At 40.2% G+C, this 22,056-nt stretch overlaps 1 protein-coding gene across 2 annotated transcripts; it reads left to right on the plus strand.

The window, feature by feature from the left end:
- The first annotated feature begins 2,045 nt into the window (after positions 1–2,045).
- Positions 2,046–16,430, plus strand: OASL (2'-5'-oligoadenylate synthetase like). 2 transcript variants are annotated; one of them, XM_074295964.1, is made up of 7 exons: positions 2,046–2,485; positions 6,250–6,535; positions 7,652–7,827; positions 8,406–8,492; positions 12,328–12,569; positions 12,960–13,107; positions 14,040–16,430. In XM_074295964.1, exons 1-7 carry the CDS (start codon positions 2,288–2,290, stop codon positions 14,508–14,510), a joined length of 1,608 nt encoding a protein of 535 aa, XP_074152065.1. In that variant the 5' UTR covers positions 2,046–2,287; the 3' UTR covers positions 14,511–16,430. The 2 variants fall into 2 exon arrangements, with proteins under 2 accessions (XP_074152065.1, XP_074152072.1); XM_074295971.1 differs by lacking the exon at positions 8,406–8,492.
- The last annotated feature ends 5,626 nt before the right edge of the window (positions 16,431–22,056 follow it).

Raw genomic sequence — 22,056 nt, forward strand, 5'->3', positions numbered from 1 at the left:
GTTGAATCTAGAGGTGCTGATCACATCACCACATAATGGGAGAGAGATGCTGTAAAAATATTCTATAGCCCCCTTTTAGGGAAGTCCACTTGGACACCAAATACCAGCTGAAAAGATATCTCTTCCAAAAAGTCTTCCACTGGAAGATGAATGGATGTCCATCAATTGGAGAATGGTTGGGTAAACTATGGTATATGAATGTTATGGAATATTATTGTTCTATAAGAAATGACCAACAGGAGAAATACAGAGAGGCTTGGAGAGACTTACATCAACTGATGCTGAGTGAAACGAGCAGAACCAGAAGATCATTATACACTTCAACAATGATACTGTACAAGGATGTATGCTGATGGAATTGGATTTCTTCAACATAGAGAAGAGCTAATCCAATTCCAATTGATTAATGATGGACAGAACCAGCTACATCCAGAAAAGGAACACTGGGAAATGAATGTAAACTGTTATTTTTACCTTCTGAATCCAATTCTTCCTGTGCAACAAAAAAATTCGGTTCTACACACATATATTGTATCTAAATTATACTGTAATATATTTAACATATATAAGACTGCCTGCCATCTGGGGGAGGGGGTTGGGGGAGGAAGGGAAAAATCTGAATAGAAGTAAGTGCAAGAGATAATGTTGTAAAAAAATTACCCATGCATATGTACTGTCAAAAAATGTTATAATTATAAAATAAAATAAAAAATTAAAAAAAAAAAAAGTCTTCCAAAATCCTTCTGGTCAATACCTGCCTTCTTCCTCAGATCCCACTCAGATCTCTTTTGCACTTAAAATATATATACATTAGGGGCAGCTAGGTGGTGTATTGGATAGAGCACCAGCCCTGAAGTTAGGAGGACCTGAGTTCAAATCTCAAAACTTAATATTTTAACAAATATTTAATATTTAGCAAATATTAATATGTGTGATCCTAGGCAAGTCACTTAATCCCTATTGCCTCAGCAAAAAAAAAAAAAAAAAAAAAAAAACATACAAATACACACACACACACACACACACACACACACACACATATATATATATATATATATATTATGGTTATCCATCCCCTCTTTCTGCTGAACTGAAATGCCTAACTTGACTAAAATTTTGCATCAATGTCAAATTGTCAATACAAAGCTCTGTCCTGAGTAGGCTCTTGACAATTTTTTTGCTGAAATTGAGTGATTTAAAGGGAGGCCAAGGAAAGATGTGCTTGTCCTGAAATTAAGTCAGGATTCCAGCATTGAGCTCTGAAGCACTCTGAGCAAAGTGTCCTAGAAGGAGCAGTGAAGTCTGAAGTGGCTGGGACTGTCACTTAGGGGATAGCTGCAGACTCAGGAAAAGATGCAGAGACCCTACTCTTGTTTAAGATTCCTCAAAGAAGAAGGGCATGAGAAAGTGTGGGGTTTGATCCCATGCTCATTAAAGCAGGACAGGAGAAAGGAAAGGGAAAGAGAGAAAGGAAGGAAGGGAAGAGAGAGAGGGAAGGAAAGAGAAAGTAAAGGGAAGAAAAGGGGAAAGGAAGGAGGTAGAGAGGAGAAATAAAAGAGGAGAGGAGATATGAGAGAAGCAGACACACCCAGGGTAGTGAAGCTTGATTCTGCAGGTGCACAGTAAGAGAGGGAAGGAGAAGCAAAAGGGAAAGGTAGAGGAGAGGGAGTCCCCATGGGGATAGTGACTGGTCAAACAGTGACCCCTAGTGTTCTACAATAGGAAGAATCAGGAAAGTTTCAGTTTCTTCAAAAGGGAGAGAAATGAAACTTACTGGGATGGGAATACAAAAAGAGCTTAGCATTAGTTTCATTTCTTTCTCTTTTTTCCAACCAGATTGTTAAGGTGGCGCAGAAATAGAGAGGTCCCCTGTGGTCCCCTGGAACCCCTTGGGCTCCCTTTGATTCAGAACAGGAAAGTGACAGCTGGGTAAAGCCAGCTGAACTTTCCCCATCATCCTGTCCAGTGTATCCTGACAGTGTCCTCCCCCTGGATGAAGATGGGCTCCCTTAAGGACGTGGGCTGGCCACTGGGCAGGATCCCGCCCCACTCCTGGAGTATTTCTAAAATTTCTCTCCAAATCAATATTTTAGTGATAGTTATTTCCTCAATTCTTCCCTAGCTCTGAGTCATTGAATGGGTGTTGCCACAAACAAACGGAGTCTTGACGAAACTTCAATGATTCTGGAGGAGATATTAAGACGGACAACATCATCCTTGTGATGTCATTGATCCTCCTGGAGAAGGAAAGATCACCACCAACAACAACAGGTAGCCACTGGTCCAGATGGCGTCCTATTCTGATTTGTACCAGACCCCAGCCAAAAGGCTGGATGCCTTTGTGGCTCACAACCTCCTACCAGATGTGGAGTGGAAGAAGGAGATCAAGGATGTCTTTAGGAGGGTCGAGAACTTCCTGAGGGAACAGTGCTTCCATACACCGATTTTCCTGGATCGGGAGGTTAGGGTGAAGAAGGTGGTCAAGGTGAGAACAAGGAGGTTCTGGGAGTGGCCATGCACCTTGTCTCCATCCAGTGTGGAGGAAGTCAGAGAATGGATAGCCAGCTGGACTGCCTGAGGACCCTGGGAAGCAGAAATGCCCAGGAGATAGAGACAGCTCAGAGCTGCCCTTGGGGAGAGGGAAGGGAGGAGGGGAGGGCTCCTGGAGCAAAAGCTATTCTAAGTTATGGGATAAAGATTCCAATGCTGTGTCTCTCCTGGGGTGACTCTGGGCAAGAGATCTCACCTTCCCTCCTCACCTTCTCCCTTTGTAAGATATCTTACCTCCCTGTTCTCACTTTCTCCCACTGTAAGAGATCTCACCTCCCTGTTCTCACCTTCTCCCAATGTAAGAGATCTCACCTCCCTATTCTCACTTTCTCCCATTGTAAGACATCTCACCTCCCTATTCTCACTTTCTCCCATTGTAAGAGATCTCACCTCCCTATCTATTCTCACTTTCTCCCATTGTAAGAGATCTCACCTCCCTATCTATTCTCACCTTCTCCCATTGTAAGAGATCTCACCTCCCTATTCTCACCTTCTCCCATTGTAAGAGATCTCACCTCCCTATTCTCACCTTCTCCCATTGTAAGAGATCTCACCTCCCTATTCTCACTTTCTCTCATTGTAAGAGATCTCATCTCCCTATTCTCACTTTCTCTCATTGTAAGAGATCTCACTTCCCTATTCTCACTTTCTCCCATTGTAAGACATCTCACCTCCCTGATCTCACTTTCTCTCATTGTAAGACATCTCACCTCCCTGATCTCACTTTCTCTCATTGTAAGAGATCTCACCTCCCTGATCTCACTCTCTCCCATTGTAAGACATCTCACCTCCCTATTCTCACTTTCTCCCATTGTAAGAGATCTCACCTCCCTATCTATTCTCACTTTCTCCCATTGTAAGAGATCTCACCTCCCTATTCTCACCTTCTCCCATTGTAAGAGATCTCACCTCCCTATTCTCACCTTCTCCCATTGTAAGAGATCTCACCTCCCTATCTATTCTCACCTTCTCCCATTGTAAGAGATCTCACCTCCCTATTCTCACCTTCTCCCATTGTAAGAGATCTCACCTCCCTATTCTCACTTTCTCTCATTGTAAGACATCTCATCTCCCTATTCTCACTTTCTCTCATTGTAAGAGATCTCACTTCCCTATTCTCACTTTCTCCCATTGTAAGACATCTCACCTCCCTATCTATTCTCACTTTCTCTCATTGTAAGACATCTCACCTCCCTGATCTCACTTTCTCTCATTGTAAGAGATCTCACCTCCCTGATCTCACTCTCTCCCATTGTAAGATGAGAGGATTGCACTGTTTAGTGGATGAGGTCCTTTGCAGATCAAGATCTAATATCCTATCATAAAAAGAGAAAATGATCTAGAGTTCCCAGATCTCCAAATAAAATATCTGTAAACTGCCTGGCACATAGTGGGTACTTAATAAATGCTAGTTCTCTCCCTTCTTCCATTTTCTCTAATGGGATATATCCAAGTCACTAGTTTTCACTGATGTCCCTATGACTATCCTGAGCCCCTCCCTGACTTTTCAGCTATATGATGGAGTCTTTCATTCCTGGGGGGACAACAGAGGGGAGAAGTTTGTACAAGTTTCCTCTGGAAGCATTTATAGGCAAAACACAGAAAGCTGAAAAGAAGCTAGGTGGCCCAGTGGATAAAGTACTGAGCCTCGCACCAGAAAAACCTGAGTTCAAATCCAGCCTTAGACAATGTTACCACCTGTGTGATGCTGGGCAAGTCTACCTGTATGTTTCCTTAACTTTAAAATGGGGATAACCACAGCATCTACTTCCCAAAGTTTTTGTGAGGATGACAGGAGGTCAGATTTGTCAGGTGCTTAGCACAGTGCCAGGCCAAGTCCTCAGCCTCCCTCTCCTACAGAACCAGCAGAGTTTGATGGCAAGACATATCAAGATGACCTGTGGTGGCCCTGATGCAGTGGGTGACTATGGCCTTTCTAAATTAAGATCTTCCTCAGGCCCTCAGTTTATCTCAGAGCTAGAAAAAATGGAGACCCAAAAAATGGCCAAATTTGTCCTCAATGTACCTGGTATGTAGAAGCAAAAAAAAGGTACAGCTGGGAGGGCTGGCTATGATAATAGGAGGAGAGCCCCAGGCTGCCCTGGCCAAAGATGGGGAGCAGCAGTTTTAGGAGAGCCCCAAGTATTGTGGTCAGAGTTAGGATATGACACTTTGAGGAGACTCTGAACTGTGCTGATTAATGCTGGGCAGAGGCACTTCCCAGGTTCACCTTGGAAGTGAAAGTAGGGCTTAGTTCCAGGGTAGCCTGAAATCAGGAAGTAATTTGAAGAACTCCAGGAGGGAGAATTTCCTTCCACTTAGGGATAGCCCATTCCACTTAGGAATCACAGGTCCTACGGGCAGAGTATGAAAGAACCTCTGATTCTATAGCTAACAAATTGAAAGTTTTAAATATTAAGAAGTATAAGGGTGATTTGAAATCAAAGGCTCCCAAATTGGGGATAGAAGCTTTGGATTTCTCTTAATTGGGGGCACTTGCTCAACATGAGGATTACCTTTACCTAGCCCCCAACTTCTCTTATTAAGACTGAGGTATTCAAAAAGCATCTTGCATAGTTTATTCATTCAACAAATACTTATTAAGCACCAACTGTGATAAGGTGCAAGAACTGAGGGTGAGAGATCGAGCTTCTAACAGCAATGGCAAAAGAATTCACAAACCCCAATAAATATAGGCCTGAGGTTTGTGGCAAAGAATGGGTTTATTTACACTAAGAAGACAGCTTTCTTAGCGGGCAAAGTCCTGTTAGGACTATTATAAAGAAGGGTTGACACTGAAAAGATCTTCATCAGTGGGGTGGGCTAATCCAGAAGGGCAGGCAAGGTCCTGTTAGGAAGAAGGGTTGACACTGAGAAGAAAAATCTCTTCATCAGTGGGCCAGTCCAGAAGGGTAGGCAAGGTCCTGTTAGGACTATTATAAAGAAGGGTTGACACTGAGAAGAAAAATCTTTTCATCAGTGGGCCAGTCCAGAAGGGCAGGCAAGGTCCTGTTAGGACTATTGTAAAGAAGGGTTGACACTGAGAAGAAAAATCTCTTCATCAGTGGGCCAGTCCAGAAGGGTAGGCAAGGTCCTGTTAGGACTATTATAAAGAAGGGTTGACATTGAGAAGAAAATCTCTTCATCAGTGGGCTAGTCCAGAAGGGTAGGCTTTCCTGACTGGGAATTAGCAAAGGTGTTTGTTAACAAACCCTTGATTATATCCCGTTTAGTCTTGGCTTAGGGCTGGGGAACAGTTTGAGCCAGTTGCCTATGGCCCAGGCCGAGATTTCCAATTGAATGAGATTACTTATCTGGGAGCTGTCTGGGAAAAGTGTGCCCCTCCCAGGGTTTGAGAGTCAGGAGCACCCTTCCCCCCAAAGGGGACACAGTTTACATCAGGGCCCTCCCCCAAAGGTTAAAGGGACACAATTTACATCAACTGCATATTAGGCATTGTGCTAGGTATTAAGGATACAAAGAAAAATGAAGCAATCTCCGCCCTCAAGTTTGCAAAACCAAAATTTTAAACATAAGTAACCCCAAAATTAACTGCACGTATGTATAAACTAGATGATAGAGTCCCAAGGAGTGTGTCCCCAAACATTCTGCCTCTGAGCCCTCTGGGATTTTACTCATGGGTCAAAGGCAGCTCAAGATCAATGCTGGTGGATAATGAAGCTGGTCTGTCCTTGGCAGGGAGGCTCCTTTGGGAAGGGGACAGTCCTAAACCATGGCTCTGATGTGGACCTGGTCATTTTCCTGAGCTGCTTCTCCAGCTTCCAAGAGCAGAGCAAGCTCCGAGGTCACATCATCACCCATGTGAAGGAGAGGCTCACCAGGTGTCGGAAGAGCCTGGCCTTTGACGTTCAGGGCATCACTACGGCATGGACATCGCGTCCTCGATCTCTGTCCTTCTACATCCAGGCGAGGAGGAGGAGCAAGCCTATTAAAGTGAACGTGCTCCCAGCCTTTGATGCCATGGGTAAGAGAAGAGGAGGGTCTCCCCCTGGGCACAAGTGCCAGGCTAGAGAGAAGAGGTCTAGAGGGTAGTGTCCAAAAGCCTCTTATGCAAAGTCAAAAAATAAGCCTTTTATCAGCCAGGCACTGGGCTAAGTACTGGAGGCACAAAGGAAATTCCTGCCCTCAAGGAACTCACAGTCTAATGAAGGAGGCAACATATAAAGTCATCAGGGATAGGGAAAAGGTCAAATTCAGCCTCAGACATGAGCTGTGTGACCCTGTGCAAGTCACTTCACCCTGTATGCCTCAGTTTCCTCATCTGTAAAATTATCTGGAGAAGGAAATGGTGAGCCATTCCAGCAGGTCTGCCAAGAAAACCCAAAATAGGATCACAAAAAACTGGACACAACTGAACAACCAAAAAAATGATTGGAAAAATGGTACTGTCCTGGATGGAATAATAATAATAATAATAATAATAATAATAATAATAATAACAATACATAATCCTTACATATCACTTCAAATTTACATATGTTATTTCATTTGGACACAGATGAGGAAATTAGGGAGACAGATGAGTTTGGAGAACAGAAGAGTAGATGATGAGTTCTGTTCTACAAAAGGTGAATGAGTCGGGAGACAGCTTGTTCAGATATGGGTGGAACTCAAGAGTAAACTAAAGCCAGCTAGAATCCACTCTGAAGAGTCGATTGTTAAATTTTCAGGATGAGGTTTTATGCCTTGGAAATCACTAACAAATCAAAGTTTGATTTGCTGTTTTATATTTTGTTTGAGACTTAATGGTAACATTTTTATGTTATTAAAATGAAATTATTTACATAGATCAGCATGATAATAACAATAAGCTATAGGGAAAATATTAAAAGCAAGCCAGGAATGTTTTTGGTTTTTTTGTTTTTTTCAGAGAACCAGTTGTTAAACTTTTAACAGCTCACTTCCAGTGGAGCTAGGCAACTTCTGGGGTCACTTCCACCTCTAAGATTGTGATTCTGGGGGATTGGGTATCAGTGAATCCAAACCCCCCAGATAATGTCGGACCTACATCCCAAGAGAAGGAATCCTCCAACCTTTGTCCTGAGAGAGCTTCATATCCCTAAATTTCCTCTCCCTACAGGAAATCTTGCCCCCAAAGAGAAGCCATCTCCACAGGTCTATGAAAATCTGATAAACAGCCAAAGCAAGCCTGGCGAGTTCTCTTCGTCCCTCTCTGAGTTACAGAGCAATTTTTTTAAACACTTGCCAGCCAAGCTGAAGAACCTACTTCGTCTGGTAAAACACTGGTATATTAAGGTGAGCGCCATGTTGGAAGGTGAGTGGGCAAAGGGATCATCACTGGCAGGGGTCAGGAAGGTTAGAAGAGTAAGAGACAGTCTAAAAAGAGCAAGGGACACTTCTACAGTATTCCTTTGGGAACACTAGAGTCAGAGGATCTAATCTTGTCCCTGTTACTAACTGCCTGTGTGATCTTGGACAAGCACGTCTTTTTTTTTTTTAATCTCTTTTTTAAAATTAATTTTATAATTATAAAATTTTTGACAGTATATATGCATGAGTAATTTTTTATAACATTATCCCTTGAATTCATTTTTCCAGATTTTCCCCTCCCTCCCTCTATTCCCTCCCCTAGATGACAGGCAATCCCATACATTTTACATGTGTTACAGTATAACCTAGATACAATATATGTGTGTAAATCCAATTTTCTTGTTGCACATTAAGTATTGGATTCTGAAGGTATAAGTAACCTGGGTAGATAGACAGTAGTGCTAACAATTTACATTCACTTCCCAGTGTTCCTTCTCTGGGTGTAGTTGTTTCTGTCCATCATTGATCAGCTGGAAGTGAGTTGGATCTTCTTTATGTTGAAGATATCCACTTCCATCAGAATACATCCTCATACAGTATTGGACAAGCACGTCTTTAGACCTCAGTTTGCTTCTCTACAAAATATGGAGGTAAGACTAGATCATCTCTAAGGTCCCTTCCAGAGCTAAATGTCAGCTTCTATGAAGTATACATGCAGTTAAGCAGAATTCTGCATGGGGCTGTTACATCACTATTGCTTGTAAGAGGTTTCTGGGAGTGCAACCCCTATCTCCCAAAAGAGATCTGGATTTCTATTCTTGAATTGAATCAACACCCTCTTTGGTCTCAGCAAGGCCCCCTGCTTGCCTACTGCTAGACTGTCTGATGACCTAAGAGATAATACTACCCTCTTACAGCACAACCCATGATAAGGCAGGGGCCTCCCGATGGGAAGGCATCCAGGAAGAGCAGAATAGATACCGTCACTTACTCCTAGTAAGTAACTAGAGCTACTTATTCTAGTTTGTAGAGTAACTACTAACTCTAACAAGAGTTAGTAGTTATTAGATTAGTAACTTGAAACTCCCAGAGACTAAGTGACAAAAATGTGCCAGGCACTATATATTAAGCTCTGTAGATATAAAGACAATTCATGTTTTTAAGGAGCTCAATCTAATGGGGAATGCACTATATAAGCTACTATGTACAAAGAAGCTATGTATAGGATAAATTAGAAATAAATTAGAAATAATCAACAGAGAGACTGCAGTAAATTAAAGAGAACAGGGAAAGACTTCCTGAAGAAGTGGAATTTTAGCTGGGATTCAAAGGAAGCCAGGAGGCAGAGATGAGGAAGAAGAGCATTCTAAGCATGGGGGACAGCCAGAGAAAATGACCAAAGTCTGGAGATAAAGAGTCCTGTTTGAGGAACAGCTGGAAATTCAGTATTCCGGAATCTTAGAGGATCTTGGTAATAGATAGGAGTAGGGGAACAGAAGAGGAAAGAAACTGAGAAAGGGAAGGAGACTGAAAAGATAAGAAGAGCAGGTTAAGAAGGGCTTTGAATGACAAGTAGAGGACTTTATATTTGCTCCTACAGGTCCTGGTGTGGGGATTAAAATTTTCAACCCACAATAACTCTAAGCTAATGGCCCTTTATCAAAGGATCCATGGGTTCTTCTTCCTTTTCTCCTCAGATTTTCCAAGGCCCCACAGGACCTTGTTTTCATAGGGTTTAATATCCAATTTTTGCAGAAGAAACATGGCAGAATACAGAATCTAACTGTTTGATAGACCTTGCTCTTGAAAGTCAAAAATGACATATTGGGGAAAGGGGAAGTGGGGAGGATCACAGATTGGCTGAAACATGAGGTGCCACTGACTAAGTGGCCATAAGATAGTCCTATGCTCATGTTGGACAAGAGATCTAGGTCCAGAAGTACAAAAAGCAATTGGAGGATTTTCCGTGTAATTGGGTCACATTGAATTTACAATCTCAGGTCTGAGGTTTAATATACAGAACTTGGAATGAAATCAAGCTGATTAATACTTACTGGAATGGAGTAAGGCTCCAACATCTGCCACAGGCATCCCTGGTCCACTCACATCTGGAGCACGGTACCAAACGTGGCATTATTGGAAAGTCAAGTTGTAGCTTGCCCAAAAGAGATTTCTCAAGACTGTGAGAAGACCAGATTCCATGCTACATGGGCCCTGGTTGAAAGAAGGAAGAATGGTTAGCTTAAAGAAGGAAGAAGTTCCAGTGAGAAACTTCTCAGAGCTATCCTCAAGTATCTGAAAGGCTACTCTGTAGAAGAGCCTTCTTCAGAACCAAGAGCAATGCAAGGGGAAAGGTATAAAGACGCCATCTTGATATCAGGGGAAACTTCCTATCAATGAGAGCAGGGGTTCTCAAATTACGGCCTATAGGCCACATGCGGCCCGCTGAGGACGTTTATGTGGCCTGCCAGGTTATGGCAAATGGGCTGAGGGGCAGAGACAGAGAGTGAGCTTTTGTTTTTACTCTAGTCCAGCCCTCCCGCAGTCTGAGGGACAGTGAACTGGCCCCCTATTTAAAAAGTTTGAGGACCACTGTCTGAGCAGGGGACAAACCCCTCAAAGGAGATCTTCAAGCAGAGTCTGGGTGACCTTTGTCAAGGATACCAGGGAAGATAATCTTGGTCAGATACAGATTGAATTCAGTTGATGGCCTCTAGATTCCTCCTAACTTTTAGTTCTTGTGTACTGGCTCTATAGGATGATCCACATGAGAAGTAGAATACCTCAACTAGTCAAGAGTGACTAACTAGACCCAAGATTTCCCTTTTTAATTTTTACAAACCCACCAGAATAAAGACGGCTTTCCCTAAGCCCAACCTCACTTCTGCTAACCAAATCTTTGGACCTGTACCAGACAGTTAATTGCACTATCCATTACAGAGTGCAAATGTTAGAGTGCCAGACCTAGAATCAGGAAGACTTGAATTCAAATGCTGCCTCAAACACACACCAGCCAAAGTTACCAGTGATCTCTTAACTGCCAAATCCAATAGCCTTTTCTTAATCCTCATTCTCTCTTTGACCTCTCATAGCCTTTAACAGTATATTGATCATTCTCTCTTCCTCGATATTCTCTTCTTTCTAAGTTGTCAAGAATACTCCTTTCTCCTGGTTCTCCTTCTGTCTCCTTTGCTAGATCTTTCTCTAGATCACAGCTTTGCATATGTCCCTCTTCTCTTCTCCCAAGTCAACTCAACCCTTATCAGCCTCAATTTTCCCAGTGGTAAAATGAGAGTGAAAAACAAGATTATTTCATAGGGTTAACCATTTTTTTTTCAGGGATACCAGAGGCTCCAAAAAGATAACATTTATCAAGTGCCTTGTAAACCTTAAAAGTACTTGCATTCTGGCCAGTGAATGAAATAAATAAAGGAACAAGAACATTGAAGGTGATCTTATACACTCTAGGAACAGAGAACCATTTAAAACCTTGATGTGAGGAGTTCTTTCTGAGTTTTTGTCAAGAGCGTCCCTTCCTCCTAATGGCCCAGGCTCATAAGCCAGAATTATCTTCAGTCATTCACTTTCTCTCACCCCACATTTATCAATCGTCTAGTCTTGTAGCTTCAAAATCTATAATTTCTCTTATTATACCCTTCTATCTGTGCACATGAGCACTCCACCAAGTCAGCTCTTTATCACCTCTTACCTGGATTATTCCAGGGACTCTCGATTGATCCCCCTATCTCTAAGCTTTCCCCTCTCAGGTCCCCTCCTCCACATAGCCATCAAAGCGATATTACTAAGTATAGACGAAACCATGACAATCCTGGGCTCAATGATATTCAGTGGCAAGTGCTTCATCATGTAGCTCCAGTCTATCTTTCCAACCATATTGGACATTACTCATTTTCCCATATTCTAAACTCCAGCCAAATGGGCCTTCTTGCCTTTCTACATATGATATTTCTTTTCCAATCTCTATGCTTTTGTATAGACTGTGTCCCATGTCTGGCCATGTTCACCTGTGGAAATCTCTTTTAAAACTCAGGTCAGGGGCAGCTAGGTGGCGCAGTGGATAGAGCACCAGCCGTGAAATCAGGAGGACCCAAGTTCAAATCTGATCTCAGACACTTAACACTTCCTGGCCATGTGATCCTGGGCAAGTCACTCAAACACAGCCAAAAAAAAAAAAAAAAAAAAAACTCTCAGTTCAAGCACTACTACCCAGCTGCTCTCCCTAAAATTAACTTATATTTACTAGGAATCCAAACTACGTAAATGATGTCCCCTTCCAGTAGAATGTAATCTCTTTAGTGTCAGAGATGGCTTTTACTTTTGCCTTGTTGTCCCTGGGACCTAGCACAGTGTCTGACATCAAGAAAGCATTAGTGCTTGAAGAGCTTTCATTCATTAATAAATGTGTGTTGATTGAATGATTGATTGACGATAACTCTTGAAGGATGGTCTTGTTTTTTCTCATAGAAAGTGAAAGCTAAGTGCCCCAAAATCTTTCTACCCCCCAAATATGCCCTGGAGCTACTGACCGTCTATGCTTGGGAGATGGGGACTCAAAAAGCCGAGTACTTCAGAACTGAGGAAGGCTTCGTAACTGTGATGAAGCTGCTGCAGGACTATGAGAACATATGCATCTATTGGACCACAAATTATAATTTTGAAAATGCCATCATTCGAGACTTTGTGAAAAACAAACTGAAGAAAAATAGGTGCTAACGCCCTTCTCCCTGCTTCTACTCTCTATGGGGGAGGGATCATGAGAAGGCCGGAAGTGGAGGCTGGGGGGCTTCTTTTCACACGGGGAAGGAGTGTGATTGGGGGACCACCTGGGAGATGAGTAGATGAGGGCTTTTGTAAAGAGAAAAGTGGAAATGAGGATGACATAGTGGGTTGAACTACCTCTATCAAGGTACCTCAATCCCATTCTCCAACCAGATCATTGTCTATGGAACAAAGACTCTACTGGTCCTTCTTGGTCTCACAGGAGCAGAACTGGCAACCATGAGGCAAACTTGCAAAGCAACAGGTTTAAACTCAATGCAAAAGAAGCTAAAGGGCTGGGGACAGAGCGCCATTCTGAACCTACTTCTCTGTCCTAGACCCATTATTTTGGATCCAGCCGACCCTACTAATAATGTGGGAGAGGGCAGGAGATGGGATGTGTTGGCCCAGGCGGCTGCCTACTGCCTGAAACAGGACTGCTGCTATGATGAAAATGATGAAGAAATCCAAAGCTGGGATGTCCAGGTACAGACATCACTCCCCAAGTCTGGACCTCATCATTTCCTCTACTTCCAGTCTGCATCCCATCCCCTCTAATTTTCCCTCCCAGGGAAGAAGCTGAACAGGTTCCATTATTTTATCACCTCCATAACCCCAAATGTACTGCCTGGAGAGGGCAGTGGAACAAAGTGGAACTTTGCTAAGTGGAACAAAGAATCTGGCAGAGAGATCAGGGTCAGAATCGAATATGGCTCCTCTGAACTCAGAGGCAGTTCCTTTCCACTGCATTGTGCTGGATCTCCGATGATAATATATAAATCAAACATCTGTATCTCTTAGTTGTACATGCTTTTAAAGATGAGGAAACAAGCCCGAACAAAGCTAAGGGCTCTTTTAATTTAATTTAATTTTAAAAGAACCACAACAAAAGCAAGATTTAAAATCCATTCCTCTAGATCTTCTAAGTTCAGTGCCAGTGATCTTCTTATTCCCACTGCTAGGGATAGAAACACATTAAACATTCTGAAAAAGACAAGAAATTGTTATATGGCAGCTCAGTAGCACAATGAAAAGAAAATCTAAGTAAAATCCAATCTCAGAAACTTGCTAATTGTGTGATCCTAGACAAAGTCAATTAACATGTCTGCCTCAGTTTCCTCAACTTTAAAATGGATTTAATAATAGCACCTCCTTCACAAGGTGATTGTGATGATCAGATGAGATATTTTTAGAAGGCTTAGCAGTACACTCAGCACATGGTAGGTGCTATATAAATGCTAACTGTTGTCAGCTCTATAAGCAGCTCCAGTTATTATAAAGCTGTCACTATGAATAGTGTGTGGTTTGGTGAACCACCTTGTTCCCATCCCTAGGAGCAGAGGGTGGTGACATTTTCTGAGGCTGTGTCCCCCACAAAGAATCCTTGATTGATGTTCTTTTATCCCCCTCCTATCCAGGGAACCAGAAATGTGAAGGTGGTTCTGAGACAGTCTGGTTGGAAAAATTGGACACTCTGGGTGAATCCTGATGACCTGATTAGGAGGATGAAACAGAAAATCAGACAGGAACTAGAGCTCACAGGTCAGCTACGTCTCACTTTCCAAGATCCCAATGGTGAAAGGCAACTCCTCAGAGGGAGAGATACATTAGCCCAATATGGGATCTTCTATCGAATTGTTGTCTATCTATTGGAAACCTTCTGGCCTGAGATCCAGATCTTTGTTAAGGGGCCCAACAACCACATCAAAGTTTATGCTGTTGACCCTGATGACTATATCCATGATCTGAAGGAGAAGATTGAAGAGGCAGGGGGGTTTCCAGTAAAGTCCCAACTCCTAGAATTCCAAGGTCAAAGACTTCACAGTTACAAGACCCTCAGAAACTATGGGATCCAGGACAGTGACACCATCATCATGAGTAACTGCTGACCTCTGAAGAGCTGAGAAAAGTGATTGTTTATCTCATATTAATAATTCATTTTTGAAATTAGGACCACGATGTTTTTACCTTCTCATTTAGAAACTAGAAAGTTGCAGGTTGTTCAGTTGCTGAAGGATATTGTTAATGGATAAGCTTGTCCATACCCCCATCATACATGCTTTTTGGTTTTGGATAGGAGATTTCATCCAACTAGAAAATCTTACGAAGTATTTACCCTAAGGTGAATTTTAGCCCCTTTTGTTCCACTCAGGAATGTAACATGCACTCCTGGCAGTTAGTATTACTAGTCTAGCCTAGGCCCAACAGAGTACCTTTGACCACTGACCTTTGCAGTGTCAACTCTACCCGGCTCCTCTCCTCTGAGGCCTTCAAAGTTCTCTGGCCACGATCTCTTGAATCTATAGCTTAATAACCTGTAGTGCACTCAAGAACAGCCACGTGTAATCTTAAAAGCCTTTATTATACCTACTCACATAATGCCCTGACTGATTCCCTGACTTGTTGGTTCCCGAGTGAACATCTGGTCAGAAGACCCACATGTTCACTACCAAACTCCTTACCTCTTTTGGCTACCCATCTCAGCTTGGCCACCCAGGCTAGGGAGCTAGGGTAAAGAGTGCCAGGTTAAAGAGAGCGACTGCTGCTTGCAGTGGGCTTATAAAGGGCCTGTGAGGTCACACACACAGCCAATCAGCGAGAGAGTCACCCATTACGAAGCTATCTCAATGTGGCCAAGATCCCACCTACAATATCCACAGAAATTACTTCCTGGGGGGACTCAAATCTCCTGTTGCACTGTGTCCCCCTATTTAAAGGGCCCTTACACAGGAAGGATCTGGTGGGGGGGTACATCTTTTGTCTAGATTTATCTGAGATTGGGGGTGACCTGGGAGCAAGAGTGATCAAAGTCACGTCCTACAGCCCCTCTTTAGAATAGGTACACCTCTCATTAATTGTTAACCAATAAAAATTTATTGTTGCCAGTTGGAAATAGCCACTCTTCCAAGGGCATATACATAATGAAAGACCTCCATGAGTGGTCTTTTGGCATTCAAGATGGTTACTGACTTCTTTCATTAATTATCCTCAAACAATAATTAATAAAGTAATTGATTACCCAGAAACTCTCTCAAACTTTTTACACATCACAAAATATTGACTTCTGTGGGATATACTTCAGGAGAAGACCTAGACTATCCCAAAGAATCCCAGAGATAACTATAGAGAAGGAAACAAGTCATCTTCTCACTGTTATTCTAATAATAACTATTATTATATTGTTACATATTATTAATAAAAGTTAATAATATTCTGATAATATCAGGCAAGAACTTCATTCAGTTGTGGAAACTTGAAGAAAACTTTATTGTATAGTGTGAACCCAACCCTATATGACTGGGAAGTTAGACCACTTCTATATGTTGCTTAGGGAGCCTTAAATAAGGACTTTAATAAGATTATGCTGATCAAAAACCTGGTCAAATCCAAAGACTGATGGAAGAAGATTTTCATAATTATATATCTCAAGCAACCCATGTACCTTATCTGAAATTTGGTCCTGCTCTAGTTAATCAATTATTATTTCTATGTTCCTTTGATTGAATAATATATTTAGGGGCAGTGGAGCACCTCTTTTTCTGATTTCAGGAAATGGTACCTATTTGCTCTTCCCTTCCCAACTTGGAAAATCCTTAATCTTTCCTCCAATTAAAAATCAGATTAACTAATTTCATATCCCAATTAATTGTTTTCTTGTAATCAATTTGTATTATTTGATTGTTTTAATGCATAAAAAATCTGTCTCCTCCATATTTGGGGTCCAGTGGTAAAACTGAGGAGGCTTGATCTCAATTTGTTACGCAATTAGAAAGCATTGCTTAATAAATCAACATGCTTGGAAGTTTAAACCTTTGTTTCCTCCATTATTCAGGAAATTTCCACTTCAGAGCTAGAGAAACAGACATTCATAGATGAATAGCTAGTGATCCTCAAACTTTTTAAATAGGGGGCCAGTTCACTGTCCCTCAGAGTGTTGGAGGGCCGGACTATAGTAAAAACAAAATCTCACACTGTCTCCGCCCCTCAACCCATTTTCCATAACCAGGCAGGCCGCATAAACATCCTCAGCTGCTGCATCTGACCCTTGGGCTGTAGTTTGAGAATCCCAGAATGATAGATGATAGAAAAACAGATAGGCAGATAAGTTAGATAGGACAGACAAATGAATATATCAGTGGATAGAGAGGTGATCAATATATAGATAAATAGATAGAGCATTTATCAAACATTTATTATAGTCCAGGCATTGCTCTAAACACTGTGAATACAAATAGAAACCAAAAAAAAAAAAAAAAAAGACAGGCCCTGTCCTCAAAAGAGCTTACAATCTAATGAGTGAAAACAACACAAAAAAACAGAAAGCATAGAGGAAGAAAGGTACCCACAGAGAGGCAAAGCCAACATATCAGCAAAGGACTAAGCATGGTTAACCTGGCACTTCCTCAAAATGGAGATTCTCAGAGCAATTTATCAATTAATGAAATGAGCTTCAGGGTGGAGGGATATCCCAGGGTAGAAGGGTGAAAAGTGATCATAGATTTAAAGATGGTAGGAACCTTTGAGATCATCAAGGCCAGCTGCCTACTTTAGATAAGAAAATTGAGGCCCGAAAAGGAGAAATAATTACAGGTAATTAATGGGTCCTACAGGTAATTAATGTTTGCTACAAGTTTTGAACCTATGTACTCTTGACTCCCTTTCAGTGCTCCAAGACACAAAATAATACTTGGGGGAAAATCATCATAAATTAATATCACTTGAAAAAAAAAAGATGAGGTAGAGAAGGGGAGGGAGAAAGGATTATGTGCCACATGCTGAACTGACCATGAGAAGGGTTGAACAAACAAAAAAATAGCCTCATGAAATCTGGGATTGAACAATATCACGTGAGAGAGAAGAAGTTAGAGGGAGAAGACTACTTTCAGATTAATATAATCAAAACTAAGACTAAGTATAGACTTTTAAATGAATGCAGTTTATGAGATGTATGTGTACAGGAAAGTGGGTAGGTGGATTCCTATAGTATAATTAATAAAGGAATGGACACTGTTGACAATTATATTTGACAATTGGGAAACTGTGTTAATTCCCCAATAAAAAGAAAAAGATAAAGAATGGATTTTTTTAAAACACAATTTGCTGTATATAAGAAAGATTTTAAATTTACAGATACAGAATGAAAATGAAAAGATAAAGCAAAATCTATGATGTTTTATGTGATTCAAAAAAAAGTAGGAGTTGTGACCATTTTCTCTAACAAGCTAATTAATTAAAATATGTGAAGTTAAGAGAAATAAACAACATTATGCTTATATGAACAATAGATGGTGAAAAAATAACAATAATTGATTAAGCCAACTGGCTTAACAGATAAGTTCTTCTTAAAGTTAGGACCAGGAACAGCTAAGTTGGTACAGTGGATAGAATGTCCACCCTAGAATGGTAATAGTAAAAATCTAGGACCAGCTTTATTTCTGTAAACAGTATTTCACATAGTGGTGTCTCAATAAATATGTAGGGAAGGATGGAACCAAGATGGCAGAGAGTAGAGCTCAGTTTTTATCTGAGCTCTTCCTAGTGTCCTTCAGATCAACACCAGATCAAGCCTCTGAACTGGTTTTGGAGTGACAGAACCCACAAGTATTTGGAGTGTAACAAATTTCCAGCAGAAGATGCTTTGAAAGAACTTCAGAAAAGGTCTGTTTCAATCAAGCAGGGGAAAGGCGGCAGAGCCCAGATACAGTAGGGAGCCATGGTACTGCAGCTTCTGTACACTGGGGAATCTACTGGGAAGCTCTTAGGTTACTCTGTCCTAGTTACAAGCCAGTGGATCAGCAGATTATCTGTGAGACAATCAAATCAAATACAAAAACCAAATGGGGAGTCACTGAACCCCAGAAAAATGAGAGACCTGATCATGCCTATCCAGCACTGTAAGTTAATCAGAATCACCAGTCCCAGGCAATAAAGTGGCTGTCTCCCCTTTTCCCTAAGAACAGACTTGAACCTTTAAAAAATTAGCAAAAAAGCAAAAAGAACTCTAATCTTAGATAGCTTTTATGGAGAAAGAGAAGTACAGAAATCAAACCCTGAGGATCCTAAAGAAAAATAATCTCCAGATGAAGCCTCAAAGGGTGATATGAGTTGGTCCCCATTTCACAAGGTTCTCTTGGAAGAATTCAAAAAGAATCTTAAAAGAGAGTTAGAAAAATGGGGAAAGGAAATGAAAACTTTGGACGAGAGTTTGGAAAAGGAAAAACAGAAATTATCTGACAAAAAACCTCCTTAAAAATAGATTTGATTAAATTGAAAAAGCATACTCCTTACAAAATAGATATGAAAAAGAGGCCAAGTCATTGAAAAACATAATCCGTGAAATGGAAAAAAAAATGCAATGTGCAAAACACCTCATTTAAAAGTTCAATTGGCCAAATGCAAAAGGAGATAAAAAAGTAACTGAAGAAAACAATTCACTAAAAATTCGAATTGAACAAATGAAAGTGAATGACAATGAGAAATCAAGAATCAGTCAAACAAAACCAAAAAAAAAAAAAAAGAAAAGAAAATGTAAAGTATCTCATTGGAAAAACAACTGACCTGGAAAAATAGATCTAGGAGAGACAATCTAAGGATTATTGTTCTTCCTGAAAACCATGACGAAAAAAAAGACCCTATACATCATCTTTCAGGACATCATTAAAGAAAACTGCCCTGATGTCCTCAAACCAGAGGGTAAAATAGCCATTGAAAGAATTCACTGATCATCTCCTGAAAGAGACCCAAAATGAAAATTCCAAGGAACATAATAGCTAAATTTTAGAATTATCAAATGAAGGAGAAAATATTGCAAGCAGCCAGAAGGAAACAATTCAAATATCAAGAATCCAGGATTACTGAGGACCTAGCAGTTTCTACTTTAAAGGATCGAAGGCATGGAATCTGATATTCTGAAAGGCAAAGGAACTTGGATTGCAGCCAAGAATCAACTATCCAGAAAAATTGAGCATTATATTTCAAGGTAAAAGATGGATATTCAATGAAACAGATGAATTTCATTTATTTCTAACAAAAAGACCAGAGCTGAGTAGAAAATTTGATCTTCAAATGCAGAACTCAAGAGAAGCATAAAAAGGTAAAAAGGAAAAAAATAATTTTCTTTTAAAAGTTAAAAAGCTTATATCCCTATATGGGAAAATGATATGTTTAACTCTTGAGATCTGTATCTCTGTTATGGCTATAATTAGAGGGTGCAGGTATAATTTTATTTTATTGTGATGATATAAAAAAGAAACCAGAGGAGGAAATGTGAATCTACTGGAAGAAGAGGGAAATGGAGTGAAAATGGGGTAAATTGAATCTCATGAAAAAGCAAAATAGATCTATTACAATTGAGGAAAAGAAGAGAGGGCGATGAGTATTATGTGAATCTTACTCCCATTCAGAGTTGGCTCAAAGAGAGAATACAAAGGAAGCTTATCTCACCCTAAAGGGAAATAGAAGGGGAAAGGGGAAAGGAAAGGGGGAGGCTAATAGAAGAGATAACAGAAGTAGAAGGGAAAAGGTATAAGAAAGGCAGAGGGACTATAAACCAGAGTGATACAATTCAGAGTAAAGGTAAAAGGCTGGAGCAGAATCTATTATGCTTGAGCTGAAGTAAAAAGCAGAGGTAGCCATCCTAATCTTATATTAAGCAAAAGCAAAAAGAGATCTAAAAGAGATCATTTTGTTTTCTTTCTCATTTTTTCCTTTTTGATCTGATTTTTCTTGTGCATCATTATAATTGCATAAATATGTATACATATATTGGATTTAACTTATTTTAACATGTTTAATATAGAGAGAGTTACTTGCCATTTAGGGGAACGGGTGAGGGAAGGTGAGGAAAATTTGGAACACAATGTTTTGCAAAGTTTAATGTTGAAAAATTATCCATGCATATGTTTTGTTTTTGTTGTTGTTAAACATTTACTTACTTATTTTTTTATTATAGCTTTTTATTGATAAAACATATGCATGGGTAATTTTTCAACACTGACCCTTGCAAAAATTTCTGTTACACTTTTTCCTTTCCTTCCTTTCACCCTCTTCCCTAGATGGCAGGTAGTCCCATACATGTTAAATATGCTAAATGCAATATGTGTATATATATATTTATACAGTTGTCTTGCTACACAAGAAAAATCAGATTTAGAAAGAAGGTAAAAAAATAACCTGGGAAGAAAAACAAAAATGCAAGCAAACAATAACAGAAAGAGTGTAAAAGCTATGTTGTGGTTCACACTCATTTTCCAGTGTTCTTTCGCTGGGTGTAATGGGTTTTGTTCATAACTGATCAATTGGAATTGATTTGGATCCTCTCATTGTTGAAGATAATCACTTCCATCAGAATTGATCATACAGTATCATTGTTGAAATGTATAATGATCTCCTGGTTCTGCTCATTTCACTCAGCATCAGTTCATGTAAGTCTTTCCAAGCCTCTCTGTATTAATCCTGCTGGTCATTTCTTATAGAACAATAATATTCCATAATATTCATATACCACAATTTACTCAACCATTCTCCAATTGATTGGCATCCATTCAATTTCCAGTTTCTAGCCACTACAAAAAGGGCTGCCACAAACATTTTTGCACATGCAGGTCCCTTTCCCTTCTTTAATCTCTCTTTAGGATATAAGCCCAGTAGTAACACTGCTAGGTCAAAGGGTATGCACAGTTTGATAACTTTTTGAGTATAGTTCCAAATTACTCTCCAGAATGGTTGGATCTATTCACAACTCTACCAACAATGCATCAGTGTCCCAGTTTCCCCACATCCCCTCCAACATTTGTCATTATCTTTTCCTATTATCTTAGTCAATCTGAGAAGTGTGTAGTACTATCTCAGAGTTGACTTAATTTGGATTTTTCTGATCAATAGTGATTTGGAACACCTTTTCATATGGGTAGAAATAGTTTCAATTTTGTCATCTGAAACGTGTCTGTTCATATCCTTTGACTGTTTATCAATTAGAGAATGGCTTGATTTCTTATCAATTTGAGTCAGTTCTCTATATATTTTGGAAATGAGGCCTTTATCAGAACCTTTAACTATAAAGATGTTTTCCCAGTTTATTGCTTCTCTTCTAATATTGTCTGCATTTGTTTTGTTTGTACAAAAGCTTTTTAACTTGATATAATCAAAATTTTCTATTTTGTGATCAATAATTATCTCTAGTTCTTCTTTGGTCACAAATTCCTTCCTCCTCCACAAGTCTGAGAGGTAAACTATTCTATGTTCCTCTAATTTATTTATAATCTCATTCTTTATGCTTAGATCATGAATCATTTTGATTTTATCTTGGTGTATGGTGTTAAGTGTGAGTCAATGCCTAGTTTCTGCCATACTAATTTCCATTTTTCCTAGCAGTTTTTGTCAAATAGTGAATTCTTATCCCCAAAGCTGGGGTCTTTGGGTTTGTCAAACACTAGA

Source organism: Sminthopsis crassicaudata, chromosome 1, assembly GCF_048593235.1.
Source record: "Sminthopsis crassicaudata isolate SCR6 chromosome 1, ASM4859323v1, whole genome shotgun sequence".
In the NCBI taxonomy this organism is placed as follows: domain Eukaryota; kingdom Metazoa; phylum Chordata; class Mammalia; order Dasyuromorphia; family Dasyuridae; genus Sminthopsis; species Sminthopsis crassicaudata.